General features: G+C 41.1%; 1 protein-coding gene and 1 pseudogene across 7 annotated transcripts in view; one reads left to right on the plus strand and one right to left on the minus strand.

Moving 5' to 3' along the window:
* Positions 1-18,162, minus strand: part of mRpS34 (mitochondrial ribosomal protein S34) — a 200,617-nt gene that overhangs the window by 24,404 nt on the left and 158,051 nt on the right. For all 7 annotated transcript variants that reach the window (XM_080276002.1, XM_080276007.1, XM_080276003.1 and 4 more), the window contains exon 4: positions 154-318. In XM_080276002.1, the coding sequence (XP_080132128.1) occupies positions 154-318 (165 nt within the window). The remainder of the gene's footprint in view (positions 1-153; positions 319-18,162) is intronic.
* LOC145404511 (5S ribosomal RNA) lies at positions 747-865 on the plus strand (annotated as a pseudogene).

The following is an 18,162-nucleotide window of genomic DNA, read 5'->3' on the forward strand; positions in this document are numbered from 1 at the left end:
TCAAAGGGTCAAGTTTCAATGGGAAGACACCTGAGTTGGTACATACATACATTCACACATCATCTAATCCTGTGTTGCCCCATGAGGAGCGCAGGAACCTGGTTTGGTAGCATCACAATGTCTCAAGAATTTGTGCTGACGGTTACACTTTACCTAACGCAGGCCTTGGTAGAGATGTGGACTGACTGGTGTGCCTAACCCAGACTCCAGCTCTACTGTAGGTTGCTCCCCTTCTTCTGCTATTCGATACTTCCAATTTTTGGTGGACACCTGCATTGGAAGGGCAGTATGTGCATGCCCCTCCCTCTCAGCCACAATCTAAGAATATAAAGAAAGGTTTTAGTAATAATGGGTTGTGAAAATATAAGAAATAGAATGCCATATTTATCTTCATTAATATATATATATATATACTCATTCTGTTTTTAAAACTTCATTACAGTGCTTCAAATGTGGATAAATTGGGATTTGGCTACTTTTGCAGGTCCACAAGTATATTATCTAAATTTAAATAAAATACATATTTCTTGCTTTAAACTGAGAGATAAGCAAAATGGTTTCTTGTAACTGACAAAAATTATTTAACACTTCAGGTAGTAGACCCTTTGCACAGGCAGGCTCCAAGTTTACAGATTCCTCTTCTGCTGTAATTATGCATACAGGTATAAATACCTATACATACATACATATACTGTACATATATATACATACAGTATATATATATATATATATATATATATATATATATATATATGTACACCACGTTGAGTACAACGCTTCCCGTCCGATCAGCGAAGTTAAGCAACGTTGGGTCTGGTTAATACTTGGATGGGTGACCGCCTGGGAACACCAGATGCTGTTGGCATCCCTACGTGTCAAGTGGGGTTGGTGAAGGATTAGTGCCCCTCCCTGTAAAACAATTAACTCTAAGCCCTTGGCCACCCCATTTGGGATACATGGCGTCTGGCAATGAATGAATGAATATATGGCGCCTCTGTGGCACAATGGTAAAGTGTGCGTTTTCGTACACTGAAGAACGAGGGTTCGCGCCCCACCAGGGTAATAAACTTTGGGAGTGTTCTGGGCACATACTGCTTGGCGGACATAAGGGGTGCTGTGGTTTAACCAGTGTCACATACTAGTATGTATGCTTGCACCCAGTCGGCTTGCGTGGGCCGATTACACTTGGTTCACCGACTACACACACATCCAAAGCCACTCCAACACTACAGTTACACTTACAAGCACTTCTCACCCTACATACAATCTCTACCAGACAGCCTAAGCCACTTGGTAGAGATCTGTTGGCTGTATCGTCCCAACTTCGGTCGGAATAGGCCAGTCCTGCAGTGGACACTCAAACAGATGATGAGATGAGATTATACATACATACATATATATATATATATATACATATATATACAGTCACTACTTGTTTTGCATTGATTCGGTATGCAATAATTCGCTACAACAATAATAGAAAAGTTCCACCCCAAAATCTGATTTATGATAAATTTCCCGCTATAACGATATTGCCATCGAAAAATTTCGTGCAAAGCACCAGGCACAGACAAGGTGACCATCACTTGTCTCAGGCAAGATGGCGGCCCCAGAGTGCAGAGCACTGTTTTGGTTCAGTTGCGGTCCCACCACCCCTTCAAAGCCCTGTCTTTTCCACTCATTCATCTGTGCCCCCCAGCTATTGTCACCTCTCAGCCAAGCATCGTGCTACTGTAGGCCTATACATCATGTAGCACCAGGCCAACGTTGCGCAAGTGTGTCTGTTCTGTTGTTGCAATGATTTACTGTACGTAAGTAACACTGCCTGTATTGGTGTGATAGTGTTTGTTTTGGTCTTGGAGACAACTTGGACTGACACAGGGAGTAATTAGGGTGGATTGTCAATTTTGTTTCAGTCTTGGGTAGGTGACTTTGGGAAGTTAAGTTGACGTAACCCCCCTTTTATAATGTATTTCAATCTCCCAATTTACGATAAAATCGTTATACATTAAGGTATGACCTGACATAACCCCATCATAAAATGAGTAGTGACTGTATACACACACACATATATATATATATATATATATATATATATTCATTCATTCATTCATTCATTGCCAGACGCCATGTATCCCAAATGGGGTGGCCAAGGGCTTAGAGTTAATTGTTTTACGGGGAGGGACACTAATCCTCCACCAACCCCACTTGACATGTAGGAAGAACGTTATGCCAACATTATCTGGTGTTCCCAGGCGATATATATATATATCATCTCGTCTCATCTCATCAGCTGTTTGTGTCTCCACTGCAGGACCAGCCTATCCCGACCAAAGTGGGGACCATACACCCAATGTATCTCTACCAAGTGGCTTAGGCTGTCTAGTAGAGATTTTATGTAGGGTGAGAAGTGCTTGTAAGTGTAAACGTAGTGTTGGAGTGGCTTTGGATGTGTGTGTAGTCTGTGAACCAAGTGTAATAGGCCTGCACAAGCCGACTGGGTGCTAGCATACTTTATAGTATGCGACTCTGGTTCAACCACAGCACCCCTTGTGTCTGCCAATGCAGTACTTGGCCTGAAGAACGCTCCCAAAGTTTATTACCCTGGCGGGGCATGAACCCTCGTTCTTCAGAGTATGAAAACGCACAATGTACCACTGCACCACAGAGGCTCCATATACAATAAAAGTCCTATTACTCGGCAGCTGATTATTCCGTAGATCCGACATTTCGGCAGTTTTGAGAAATAGTCCCAATTATGAAAATCTTTGATTGTTCGGCAGGTGTCTGGAATATGTTATCTGTGACTTGACGACCTAATGTTTCATTACACTTCTGTATGTTCACTATAAACAGGTACAGTACTGTATTGATTACAATATTGCACAATATCATACAGTACAGTAACCATCCCCCCAAATTAGCGAGGGTTACGTTCCAAGCCCCCTCGCTAATTCTTAAAATTCCCTCATTCTTGACGCCTTCCTGAAAATGACATTTACCGCTAATTGTGTAACCCATGAACCACTGATACTGTAATGCATTACCCATACATAAATGTTGCTTGTTAAATCAGTTTCCCCGTTGTTTTTAGCTGTACGGCTGTGACAGCTCTTGTAATTTGATTCCTCAGCATAATGGTGGAAGGGACTGTCCTAATTGTTTAACTAAACCTAACCTAACCAAGTTTAACTGTACCCAATAATTTAACCAAACTTAACCTAACCTAAAGTTGGAAAAATACATAAAATAAACTGGGGAAATATGAATTGCTAAGGTCTTTCTGATGAAAGTTAAACGTACATTTAGCGCTCATTCTTTTGTTCATTTTTGTGTTTATGTGAAAGAGTATTGATGCAAACAATAATGTATCCCATTAACCCCTTAATAACCTCTGGCACTGAACAACCCTTTACAGTACCGATGTCAGTGATGTCAAGTTAGTGTGAGCTATAAAAAAAAACTGAACAATTATGGGGAGGGAATGAAGGACACTGGTATATTTACACGACTCTACGCTACGATTCCAAGCACTCAGGGGGTTGCTTTATCTCAGATGTTTTCACCCATTTGGTAAATGCATCGTAACTTTATCAATTCTTCCATGACTCATAGTGAATCATAGCATGGGTTTGAGATAAGAAAAATAAATTGATTTCAGAAGAATGAAAGAAACTTACTCTATGTACTCAAAGAAGGATTAAATTTCTTCCATTTTCTTCAGGATGTGAAGATAATCATCTGGTGCACCTGGCAATGTGTTATTTAGCATCCTAAACCCATGCTATGATTCGCTATGGTTCACAGGAGAATTGAAAAGTTACGGTTCATTTACCAAATGGGTGAAAACATTTGTGGTAGGTGGGGGCACTCACCATCCACTCACTCAATGTAGGGCTGCTGTCAGGTGTCTGTCCTTTCCTCTCCTCCATCCTTCTTTCCTTCCATCCTCTTCTGTCTTCCTTTTCTTCATTCTTTCCATGTCCTTCTGCTTACAGGTAACTTTACACTCCCTCTTCCGTCTTTCTTTCCTTCATTCTTTTCTCTTCCTTCTGCTTGTGGGTGACTCTACACTGAGTGACAAGCCAAATGGTTTCCTGTACACCAGGAAAACATTTACTACGCTGGGTGGTAACCATATAACCAAAGTTTGGTGCCAGGTGGTTTAGTGGATAATTATTGCGCTCCAATCAGATTTAGCCGGTGAAGGTTTATATCCAAGGGATGGTTGGGGTTGATTGCTCATGTAATGCCACTCAGGGATGAGTGAGGCTGGTAACTCTCATCTTAAATGTCAGGACAAACTCCCTAGCCCCGGGCTCCTACGCTCCTCATGGGGCAATGTAGGAGTGGATGATGGATGGATGGATGGTGAAAACATCTGAGATAAAGCAACCCCCTGAGTGCTTGGAATCGTAGCACAGAGTCGTGTAAACATACCAGTGACCTTCGTTCCCTTCCCATAATTGTTCAGTTTTTTTCATAGCTCACACTAATTTGACATCACTGATATCGGTACTGTGAAGGATTGTTCAATGCCGAAGGTCATTAAGGAGTTAATGGAATACATTACTGTTTGCATCAATACTCTCTCTTTCACATGTAAACAAAAAAATGAACAAAAGAATGAGTGTTAAATGTAAGTTTAACTTTCATCAGAAAGACCTTACCAATTCATATTCCTCCACTTTCCGACTATTTTATTTTGTGTTTGGAAAAGTACTGTATACAGTACTCACTCCAAACATGTTTGTAATAATATAAGTAGTGAGGACAATGTTCACCAATACAAATGATGTACTGAGCTGATAAGTAATATTCCATATCATTTCAGCCATCCAGGAAGTGTTATCTGACTTGTAGGCCTACTGTGTCATTACACTTGTATATGTTCACTAATTTACATATATATTTCAGATTCAGGTATAGTACTGTATTGATTGCAGTATTGTACAGCATACAGTACTCTCTCCAAACACAGTTGTAATACCATAAGTGGTGATGACAGTGTTCACCAATATATTTAAGGTACTGAGTGGGTAGGAATTTTGATTATTCGGCAAATCCCATTTCTTGGCAGCAGCCCGGTCCAATAGATGCCGAATAATAGGACCTTTACTGTGTATATATATATATATATATATATATATATATATATATATATACCAGGGGCAGGATCCCACTGCTACCTGGCACGTCCCCAGGTGGCAGATAGGGGAAGGCCTTGTACCCCCTATAGATATATAGGGCTCCACCAAATATAACGAATAAGGTGGCAAAAAAAAATTACATCTCACCAGAAACTATGTGGCAGGGAGGTGAGATTATTTGCCACAATCCTCCCAACCAAACGTGAGTTCTATTGCAAAGTATTTGACGGGTGTTCCTGTTGGATCATCGTCTATTAAAGGTCCAACCGCACTGCCTCCTGTGCTTATGGGCAGAGTGCCACCAAAAGTGAGTAAGCACCGTGTTGACAAGATAGAGACTGGGATATTAAACACTCTTAAATAAATGAAGATCTATGCATACAATGTAAGAAGCCTCGCTGAAGATTACAAACTTGATAATTTAATGGCTGAACTGGAAAACATTAGTTGGGATATTGTAGGTTTGAGTGACACTCACAGAAAAGAAGAAAAAGTAATTCAGCTAAATGACAGTGGCCACCTATTTTACCACAGAGGAAGGGAAAATGAAAGAGTTATTGATGTAGGATTTCTAATTAACAGAAATCTTGCAGACAACATTGTTAAATTCAGCAGTGCATCTGACAGAGCATCAGTGGTTGTAATTAGACTGTGCAAAAAATATACCCTGAAAGTGATACAAGTACATGCACCAACTTCTCAGAGCTCAGATGAATTGAAACATTCTATGATGACATCTCCCAGATTATGGAAGAAGAAAAGACCACCTATACTATACTCATGGGAGACTTCAATGCAAAAGTTGGAAAAATCAAAAAATGGAGATGCATGTATGGGAAAATTTGGAGTGGGAGAAAGGAACGAAAGAGGAGAAATGTTGGTAAACTTTGCAGATATGTTTAACATGAGAATAATGAACATATTCTTTCACAAAAGAACAGGGAGAAAGTGGACCTGGCGAAGCCCAAATGGAGAAACAAAGAATGAAATCGACTTCATTATAGCAAATAAGAATAACACAATCACAAATGTCACAGTTATCAACAAAGTAAATATTGGAAGTGACCATAGAATGGTGGGTTGCACAGGAATATTCAATTTCAAAAGTGAAAGAAAGAAGATGATTAAAGACAAAAAGATATGCCCAATAAAAGTCGGCGAAAACAAAGCAGCTTTTCAGTTGGAAATAAGGAACAGATTTCAGGCTCTCAGTTATGCTGAATGTGACATTGATGAGTTGAATGACAGACTAACAAAAGTCCTAAAAGAATCAGCGGAGGTAGTAGGAAAACCTAATACAACCAAAGCCGGGAAGTATTCAGAGAAGACACTTGAGCTTATGAAAAAAAAGAAAGGTAATGAAAGTAAAAACACAGAAAGATAAAACAGAACGAGCGGAATTAAATAAGCTTATCAACAAAAGACAAAGAGAAGAAAAATTAAAGAGAAACATGGATCACATCAAAGAAACCATCAAAAAGGGAAAAAGTCTGAAACAGATCCGAAATAAAATGGCACTTGGAAAGCAACAAATTACATCACTAAAAGACACAAACGGTGAAGCCATTAAATGCAGAGATATGATGCTGAAGCGAGTTGAAGAATTCTATAAAGAACTGTATGCATCAAAGACAGTAGTATCAATAGCTAACTTTTCTGTTGACACAAGTGAAATACTTGAGATAACACCTGACGAAGTAAATATTTCTCTTAAAAATATGAAAAGAGGGAAGGCTCCGGGAGAAGATGGAATAGTAGCAGATTTACTGTTGGATGCAGGAGCAGAAGTACAAAATAGGCTTGCTCACTTATTTACCCAATGTATAAAGCAGAAGAAAATTCCCAAAACATGGTGTAATGCAATTGTTATTCTACTTTATAAAAAAGGCGACTCAAAAGACCTTAGTAACTATCGACCCATTAGTTTGCTATCAGTCATTTACAAACTTTTTACTAAAGTCCTTACAAACAGAATAGCTACAAATTTGGAGGAAAACCAATGTCATGAACAGGCAGGATTCCGATGCGGGTATTCGACCACTGATCATCTGCACACAATGAATCAGCTAATTGAGAAAACTACAGAATATAATAAACCACTGTGCTTAGGTTTTGTTGATTACGAAAAGGCTTTCGATTTACATAGCAATTATAAATTAATTGCGAGAACAAGGAGTGCATGAGAACATTGTAAAACTGCTCGAAAACATATTTTATATAAAGGGGGAACTGCTACAGTTAAATTACATAAGGACTCAGAGAAAATTAAGATCGAGAAGGGCGTGCGTCAGGGAGATACAATTTCACCAAAGTTATTTACAGCATGCCTAGAAAGTATTTTCAGAAAGCTAGACTGGGAAAACAAAAGAGTAAACATAGATGGAGAAAAGCTAAACCATTTAAGATTTGCGGATGACATTGTCCTAATCTCAGAAAAAGCAGAGACGTTACAAAAAATGTTAAATGACCTGAACAGAGAAAGTCTCAAAGTAGGGCTAAAGATGAACCGGAGTAAAACTAAAGTAATGTTTAATCCTCAAACACCAAAGAGCGTCATAAGAATAAGTGGAGAAATTCTTGAAGAAGTTGAGGAGTACAATTACCTGGGAAAATTACAAAAATTAATGAAAGATAATGATAGCGAAATAAAAAGACACATGGAAAGCTTTCGGTAAACATAGAGACATTATGAAAAGTAGCTTGCCAGTTTGTATGAAACGAAAAGTATATAACGAATGTATAATTCCAGCTATGACGTATGGTTGTGAGACTTGGAAACTGACAAAATCGATGGAAAATAAATTAATTTGTTCTCAGAGAGCAATGGAAAGGTCAATGTTGGGAATATCTTTAAGAGACAGGAAAAGATCAACTTGGGTGAGAGAGCAGACTAAAGTCAAAGATATTATAGAAGTTATAAAAGAACAGAAATGGAGGTGGGCAGGCCATGTAGCAAGAACAAGGGATAATCGATGGAGCAAGAGGTTGACTGACTGGACACCAAGAGATGGTAAGCGTAGCAGAAAAAGGCCAGACAGGAGGTGGAGAGATGAGATAGAAAAATTTGCAGGGGAAAAGTGGCAAAGATTGGCTCAGCCAAGGAATTCGTGGAGAAGGTTGGGGGAGGCCTTTGTTCAGCAGATGACTTATAATGGATGATGATGATGATGATGATGATGATGATTTTATATATATATATATATATATATATATATATATATATAAAGCTTTTAGATCAGATAATGAAGGTAATGGAGAGAGTTTTAGAAGGTATGATTAGAGAAAGAGTGAATATTGATGAGATGCACATTGGGTTTATGCCAGGTAGGGGGACCACTGATGCCATATTCATTGTTCGACAGCTTCAGGAAAAATATATTGGTCGGAGAAAAGATCTTTATTTTGTTTTAGTTGATTTGGAAAAGGCCTTTGACAGACTCCCTAGAGAGGTGGTGAAGTGGGCAATGAGAAAGCGTGGCTTGGAGGAGTGGCTGGTTAGGGTGGTTATGGCTATGTATGTGGGTGCTCACACCCAGGTAAGAGTGAATGGAGTTTTGAGTGATGGGTTTTCTGTGAATGCTGGTGTGCATCAGGGGTCAGTTTTGAGTCCCATGTTGTTTATCATGGTACTTGAAGCCCTTTCATGTGACTTTAGAAACGGACTTCCATGGAAGTTGTATGCTGATGATTTGGTGTTCATTGCAGAGAACGAAAGGGAGGTGGAGGAAAGGTTTAGGAAATGGAGAGATGGTATGGGGCACAAGGGCTTAAGGGTAAATGCAGATAAAACAAAAGTGATGATATCTAGGGCTGGTGGCAGTACTGTCAAAGACAAGGGAGAGTGGCCATGTGCAGTCTGTCACAAAGGCATGGGAGGTAGTTTCATCTTGTGCGGTGTTTGTGATAAATGGGTGCATAAGAGATGTAGTGGCATCAGAGATAGACTGCGAGATAATGCTGATTTTATGTGTACGGTGTGTTGGGGAGAGCAGGTGGAGATTGTCAGATGCGAAAGAATTGAACTTACTGGTGAATCTCTTGAGTGTGTTGAAGAGTTTTGTTATTTGGGAGACATGTTGTGTGCTGGAGGTGGGGCTGGAGCTAGTTCTGTGGCTAGGGTGAGAAGTGGTTGGAAGAAGTTTCAGGGAGCTCTTGCCTCTCCTGACATTGAGAGGACTCCCTACGTGCTAAGGGGTCTTTGTATGCAGCATGCGTTAGGAGTGTTATGCTGTATGGTAGTGAGACCTGGGCAGTGAAGGAGGAGGATATTTGCCGGCTCAGACATACAGAAATGACAATGATTAGGTGGACGTGTAGTGCGTCCCTGCGTCCAAGGTCTGGGGGGGCTGGGTTCATGATGGAAGAGTTGAGAGGTAGGATGGGACTGGTGTTGTGATGAGGAGAGGTAGATTGAGATGGTTTAGACATGTGGAGAGGATGAGGGATGATAATTGGGTGAGGAAGGTGAGAAGTGTTTAATAATGGGGGTGGGGTTACGAGGGGTAGACCGAGAAAGACATGGGACGAGGTCATTAAGTGTGACCTCAGGGTTAAGGGACTGAACAGGGAGGCTGCAATGGATCGTGCAGCATGGAGAGCCACCATTAGGTGACCAAGGCCGACACATCCAAGCATGTTGGAGCCTTTAAAAACGAAACGATATACAGTAAACTCTCATTATACGATGGGGTTCTGTTTCTGAAAACCCCATCGTAAAGCAATCCATCATATAGCATTCCCATTATAACATGGAGTCAATGGGGATACGTTCCCAGACGTGTCTAAACTCTCACATACACACACCTTAGCACTCACATACATGAAATATCCTTATGTTTAAACATTTAAAGTAACACATTAATAGTGAATAAAGAGAAAAAAAACATGAAAACTACAGTATACAGTAGATCTTACCTTTACTGGAGCAAGCAACGGTTGTTTATGTGGTTCCTAGACAATTCGCCATGAAGTCGACAATTCGCCTTCATATTATGGACGTTCCCCGTCAGGACAATTCCCCATCATTCTATACATATACTTATTACTGATTAACTGATACTTTAACAACTAATTTTCAGGGGGATCTATCAAAGTCTATTTTCATTCAATAGCGTTGGCTTTGGATATCATTTGTTAAGTTGCACTTTTAGACAATATTTAACTTGTTTCTACCTTGCTGTAGTTGACTTTGAATTATGTTCTAGCATCACCCACAGCTGTTTTCATTCATTTCCATTGGTACTACAACATCCTGGGTATATTTTAAAATGACTCTGAAGAGGTACAAATACAGTACTAAAAAACTAGTGTACTTCCAAAATAAACTGATATGAAAATAAACGACGGGGAATCATCCTGACGAAGAAAAGTCCCGATGGCGAATTGTCTTGTTATTGTTGTGATGGCGAATTGACTTGATGGTGAATTGACTTGATGGCGAATTATCCCGAAACATTTATATAGACGTAATATGAAGATTATTTGTATAATTCCAGAGTATGTCGATCGTTCACTTAAGGTAATTAGGCATTTATATAAATGCCAATGTCTCGTATGTAGCCTTATGCTAAGATGAAGGATCAATCTTAAATCAGCTGATTCACGTTTCAATATATTACAGTATTATTTTTTATTTAATGCCCATGATTTGATGCCATATCTTACATTTACTATATAAACAATAAACCACCATCACTTTTATAACTTACATAATTAAAAAACTAGTGTGCTTGCTAAATAAACTGATTCGTAAATAAATGACGGGGAATCATCCTGATGGCGAATTGTCCCGACTCGGCCTCACAGTCACAGCCCTCACTCATCAATGTCAGAACTGCCTGGCTGGGCAGGGCTAGCTAACGAGGCTGGACCGGTGGACAACTATGTGTGGTCCAATGCCGACAGTGTGAGGACGTTTTTGTTGCGTTTGCACATTTGCCATTCACTGAGCCGCGGATGATCCATTGTTGTTGCAAATCGTTCCCATCGTATAATGGGCATAGGGTACTAAAATTTTGACATTGTATAAGCGAAATATCGTATAAAGAGGCATCGTATAATGCGGGATTACTGTATACAGTAAGGTCCCGGGTTACGTCAGAGTTCCGTTCCTGAGACATGACGTAAGCCGATTTTGAACGTAACTCGAGTTTTATACAGTACGTCGTATGATTATGCTTACCGCAATGCATCTTACAGATTTTTCAACCATACATTGCATACTATACATGTAATAATCTTATAACAGGTATGTATAAGAAACATAGTCTTTTGAACTGATGATATTTATTGAATAAAATATAAGTTGTACTAGCTAAGAGTCTTCGTCACAGTACCGCACTCGCTGCGGTAACAGCACTTCTCATCGTCATGGCAGCAGAGTTACGCCACCACTGCCTCACCCACAACTGAGTCTGGCTGCCGCTCCCTCACTCTCCCGTCCTTACACACGTGCACACTGCCAACACACATTTTATTCCTATATTCAAGCACTTTTCATACTTCATCATACAATAAAGTTTACTGTAAATTACTGCCGTAAAATATGAAATAACATCATTACCAGCACGATAATGTAAGCATTTCTAACATCAAGTTTGATGGCTTTTTTTTTTTTTTTTCTCGGACAGCAAAATTATTTCAGTGATAAAATGACCGATTACTGTATGGTACTGTAATAAAAGATGCATACTATGTGTCACTACATACCTTCTGACATCAACTTGACTCGTTACTGGGGTTGCGATGTGGAAGGCACTGCATCAGGGGAGTCAGGGACCGGAGCAGGGGAGTCCAGGGCTGAAGCAGGGGAGTCAGGGACCGGAGCAGGGGAGTCCAGGGCTGAAGCAGGGGAGTCCGGGGCTGAAGCAGGGGAGTCAGGGGTTGACGATGAGGATGAGGTAGCAACTGGTGGTGAAGTTGTGGCTCGGTGTTCAGTTCGCTTGAAAAACTGGAGAATTGAAGACTGCTTGGCGGCATATTTCTTTTCGTCATAGATTTGACGATAACAGGACACTGCATCCTCAATTCCCCTGTACACTTTGGCAAACCTCTCTGCATTTGGGTCCTGATCTTCAAATGCAGCCATTGCTTTTTCTAGGAAGTCGAAAGCATTTGCCATTTCCTTAATCTTAAACTGTCTTAGCGGTTCTGCCTCATCACTTTTTTCATCATTTTCCATTTGCTTTCCTAGGTATAGCAAGTCTTCATTACTCAGCTCTTGATCATGTGAATCAACAAGTTCATGTACATCACTCTCGCCTATGTCCAGATTTAAATCGTTTCCAATTTTCACACAGTTGCGCTTGACTTCGTTTATACTGTCTTCATCAAATCCTTTAAAGTCATTTACGAGGTTAGGGCACACTTTTTCCACACTCCGTGCATATTTGTCTCAGTCACTTCAGCCCAACATTCTCCAATATTTTTAACTGCCTTATAGATGTTGAAATCTTTCCAGAATTCTTTGAGTGTTACTTTACCATTTTCTGTTGCTCGTATTGCCTGTCTGAATGTTTTTCTCAGGTAGTAAGCCTTGAAAGCTCTTATTACACCTTGGTCCATGGGTTGTAGGATTGATGTTGTGTTTGGTGGCATAAACACAACTTTTACATTAGGGTGCAACTCTGTCAGGCTCGAAGGATGACCAGGAGCATTATCAATAATGAGAAGAGCTTTGAATGGCAGATTCTTCATAGCACAATACCGTTCAACCTCTGGCACGAAACACTTTGAAAAACCAGTCAATGAAAATTGCACTAGTCACCCAAGCCTTTAAATTACTTTTCCAATGAACTGGTAGGCTAGCTTTAAGGATCCCCTTAAGAGCTCTTGGATTTTCGGAGTGGTACACGAGTAGCGGTTTGAGCTTGAAATCGCCTGCACAGTTTCCCCCAAAAGTAGCGTTAGGCGCTCTTTGGATGCTTTGTGACCTGGCATGGTTTTTTCTTCTTTAGCAATATAGGTTCTGTTAGGCATTCGTTTCCAGTTTAGTCCCGTTTCATCAACATTAAATATAAGTTCTGGAATGTAGCCTTCCTTCTCAATCAACTCCTCCAACTCTTTAACGAATGTTTTTGCTGCATCGTCATCTGCACTGGCTGCTTCTCCGAAAATTCTTTTGCTGGTTAGGTTTGCTCGAGCCCTGAAACGAGTAAACCAACCTTTGATGCCACAAATGTCTCGTTGGTCTCACTTTCCTCACTTTTTTCTTTCTTAAGGTCTTGGTAGAGTGTGCGTGCTTTTTCACAGATTAACTGTTCACTCAGAGGCATGCACCGTTGATTATTGTCCTCAATCCACAGCATTAGCATCCGTTCCATCTCAATCAAGAGTCCCGATCTTTGCTTGGTAATCACAGTTGATTGCATGGGAGTTGCACCTTTAACGTGAGTCAAGATACGTTCCTTGTCTTTGAGGATGGTAGCTACGGTAGTACGGCTCATCCCAAGCGCACGCCCGATTGCTGATGCCTTTTCTCCTTTCTCATTACGCTTAATAATATCGACTTTTTCACGTAATGTGATGGTCTTGCGTTTCTTGGAGTCGTTATGGTCACCAGGAAGCTGTCTCTTAGGCATCTTGGAATCAGGATGGCGAAAAACACAAGAAAATGACGGTATCACTGTATCAGGCGGTGGTAGCAGTGAGACTGAGATCGATTGTTGGTAGTCAAGAGTGAGGCGGGAAAACGCCAGAGACATCTCGCGGTACTTAGCAACACTTCAAAACCCACTCTTTACGTATTTTTTCTTTATTTTCTTATATTTTAAAATTTCCATTCACGGACCGACTGTCGTAACCTTGAATTGACGTAAGTCGATACTGACGTAACCCGGGACCTTACTGTATTTATATATATATATATATATATATATACATACATATATATACAGGTAAGCCCTTAATTCACGTGAGGGTTAGGTTCCCAGACCCTACGCGTATGTGGTAAATAAGCGTATATGTTCTGCCCTTGTGTGCACATAATTACGCATGTCTATTAAGTATATTACATCTGAATAATACTGTTTATGCACTACATACACCTTATAAACTAGCATAAAGTATGAAAAACAACAAAAATGTAAGAAATTTAACACTGAAACCTGACAAGCACAGGCGTAGGTGGAGACACTTCAGCAGCCTGGTGCACAAGCCCTCACTGCCTCCCATATGCTACATTCTGCCGTCTTTATTGTATGAACAGTTGACTCAATCACCCCAACATACGGTTCCAAGACAATTCACAGGCGTAGGTGGAGACACTTCAGCACAGTCTGGAGCACTAGCCCTCACTGTCTCCCGTATGCTACGTTCTCCTTCTTTATTGTATGAACAGTTGACTCACCCCAAACATACGGTTCTGAAACATTTCACCATCAAGTCAATTCACCGTCAAAACATAGACGATTCCCCATCATTCTATTAATATACTTATTATTGATTAATTAATACTTTAATAACTAATTTTCAGGGGGATTTTATAAATCAATAAGTTAAAAACTAGTGAACTGTACTTGCTAAATAAACTGGTATGTAAATAAATGACGGGGAATCGTCCTGACGGAGAATTGTCGCCGACATTCCTCCCTGAAGTTTGTCCAACACTTTAACTTTCTCTGTCAGCAACATCACTTTACTAGTCCGTTTTGGTGTGTTACCACATGCATCACTAGCACTAGGCTTAGGCCCCATGTTGGCAGACAAGGCAAGCAATCAATGGAAGGCAGAAAAATAAGCCACAAATAACGATTGGCCAGTCATGCATGGTTCGACCGTCGGATTCAAACTGACTGTGGTGTGTGGTAGAACGACCTCCCACACACACATACACACACACACACACACATATGTATGCACATGGGCAGCAGGTAGGCAGGTGGGTGAATGTGGCGTGTTTGCAGGAAGTCAGGTACAGGGGTGGATCAGCCAGAAAGATTGTTGGGAAGGACTGTTGCTATAAGTTCTTTTTGCAGGGGGGGACAGACGGATATGGAGGTGTTGGTGTGATGGTTGCAGAGAAATGGGTGGAATATGTTATGAATGTTTTGAGAGTAAGCGATAGGATATTGGTAGTGAAAATTCTGTTGGGAAGAAAGAAAGCTGTGATTATATTGGCATATGCTCCACAGGCTGGATTGGATGAATCAGAGAAAGATAGATTTTGGGATGATTTAATACGTGTAGTGGGTGGTATGCGGGATGATGAGATAGTGATTTTGGGAGGGGACTTAAATGGTCATGTAGGTGAAGCAGCACAAGGTTATGAAGGAGTGCATGGGGGATGTGCATGTGGTCTAAGGAATGCAGAAGGGGAAAGGATACTCGAGTTTGGGGAGGCAACGGACATGATTGTGTGCAACACATATTTTAGGAAAAGAGACAGTAGGTTAATTACGTATGAGTCTGGGGGAAATAGCAGTCAGATAGGTTATTTTCTGGTTAGAAGGGCCGATAGGAGGTTAGTGAGGGATGTTAAAGTTATAGGAAGTGAGGAGTGTGTGCAGCAGCACAAACTATTGATTTGTGATATGGTGCTTAAAGAACAAGTGATGAAAAAGAGGACTTATGAACCTAGGAGGAAAATATGGAAGCTGAAAAACCAAGTAGTAAGGGATGCCTTCTATTGCGAGTTGAGGAGAGTGGTGGCTGAACAGGGAGCTGTAGACAGAGGTGTTAATGAACAGTACAGAGCCCTCAAGAACAATTTCTTGAGAGTTACTGATGTAACATGCGGCTGGACAAGAGGACCACCAAGACATAAAGTAACTTGGTGGTGGGATGAGGGTGTAGAAGCTGCAATTAAGGAGAAAAGAAGGGTTTTCTGGGAATGGAAGAAGGGTGGTAGCAAAGAGGAATATTTGGCTGCCAAGCATAGGGCTAGGAGAGAGGTATACAGGGCAAAGTCTGAGTCACAGAGACAATTACTTGATAACCTAAATCATGAGGAAAGGAAAAATATATTTAGGGTGGCAGGTCAGGTGAAGAGAGATAATCGGGATATCATAGGTGAGCAGTGTGTGAAGAATGATGAAGGAAGGGTAGTGGTGAACAGTGAGGATATTAAAGATGCATGGAGAGAGCATTATAACTGGTTGTTGAATGAGGAGTTTGACTGGGACAGGGAAGGTTTGGAGCCAGCAGATCCAGTGTCTGGCCCTTGGCCTTTGATTGATACTGCTACTGTGAGTGAGGCAATAGGCAGGATGAGGGTGGGGAAGGCAGCAGGTGTGTCTGGGTTGACTGCCGAAATGTTGAAGGCCTCAGGCGATATCAGGGTGAGTTTAGTCACTGACCTGATAAACAGGATTATTTATGAGTGTGTTGTCCCAGATGATTGGCTGAAGAGTGTAATTGTAAATGTGTATAAAGGGAAGGGTGATGCCCTGGAAAGAGGAAATTATAGAGGTATAAAGCTTTTAGATCAGATAATGAAGGTAATGGAGAGAGTGTTACAAGGTATGATTAGAGAAAGAGTGAATATTGATGAGATGCAGTTTGGGTTTATGCCAGGTAGGGAAACCACTGATGCCATATTCATTGTTCGACAGCTTCAGGAAAAATATATTGGTAGGAGAAGGGATCTTTATTTTGTTTTTGTTGATTTGGAAAAGGCCTTTGACAGAGTCCCTAGAGAGGTGGTGAAGTGGGCAATGAGAAAGCTTGGCTTCGAGGAGTGGCTGGTTAGGGTGGTTATGGCCATGTATGTGGGTGCTCACACCCAGGTGAGAGCAAATGGAGATATGAGTGATGAGTTTTCCGTGAATGTTGGTGTGCATCAGGGGTCAGTCTTGAGTCCCTTGTTGTTTATCATGGTACTTGAAGCCCTTTCACGTGACTTTAGAAACGGATTCCCGTGGGAGTTGTTGTATGCTGATGATTTGGTGTTGATTGCAGAGAATGAAAGGGAGGCGGAGGAAAGGTTTAGGAAGTGGAGAGATGGTATGGGGCAAAAGGGTTTAAGGGTAAATGCAGGTAAAACAAAAGTGATGATATCTAGGGTTGGTGGAAGTACTGTCAAAGACGAGGGAGAGTGGCCATGTGCAGTTTGCCACAAGGGCGTGGGAAGTAATTCCATCTTGTGCGGTGTGTGTGATAAATGGGTGCATAAGAGATGTAGTGGTATCAGAGGTAGACTGCGAGATAATGCTGATTTTATGTGTACGGTGTGCCGGGGTGAGCAGGTGGAGATCGTCAGACGTGAAAGGATTGAACTTGCTGGTGAATCTCTTGAGTGTGTTGAAGAGTTTTGTTATTTGGGAGACATGTTGTGTGCTGGAGGTGGGGCTGGAGCTAGCTCTGTGGCTAGGGTGAGAAGTGGTTGGAAGAAGTTCAGGGAGCTCTTGCCTCTCCTGACATTGAGAGGGCTCTCCCTACGTGCTAAGGGGTCTTTGTATGCAGCATGTGTTAGGAGTGTAATGCTGTATGGCAGTGAGACCTGGGCAGTGAAGGAGGAAGACATTCGCCGGCTCAGACGTACAGAAATGACAATGATTAGGTGGATGTGCAGTGCGTCCGTGCGTCCAAGGCCTGGAGGGGCTGGGTTTACAATGGAAGAGTTGAGAGGTAGGATGGGACTGGAGTGTATTGGTTTTGTGATGAGGAGAGGTAGATTGAGGTGGTTTGGACATGTGGAGAGGATGGGGGATGATAATTGGGTGAGGAAGGTGAGAAGTGTTAATATTGGGGGTGGGGTTATGAGGGGTAGACCGAGAAAGACATGGGACGAGGTCATTAAGTGTGACCTTAGGGTTAAGGGACTGAACAGGGAGGCTGCAATGGATCGTGCAGCGTGGAGAGCCGCCATTAGGTGACCAAGGCCGACACATGCAAGCATGTTGGAGCCTTTAAAAATGAAAATGAAAACGATTTATTTCTCTTGTATACTAAAATTATTTATTTGAATACTATAATTTTATGTTTTAATTATTGTACGAAAAATTCGTGGATAACCGAAATCGCGTGAAAAAAGTTCGCGTGAATTAAGGGCTTACCTGTATATATATATATATAT

The sequence above is a fragment of the Coenobita brevimanus genome, chromosome 63, assembly GCF_032717465.1.
Source record: "Coenobita brevimanus isolate Jiangsu-jjx chromosome 63, ASM3271746v2, whole genome shotgun sequence".
Classification (NCBI taxonomy): Eukaryota; Metazoa; Arthropoda; class Malacostraca; order Decapoda; family Coenobitidae; genus Coenobita; species Coenobita brevimanus.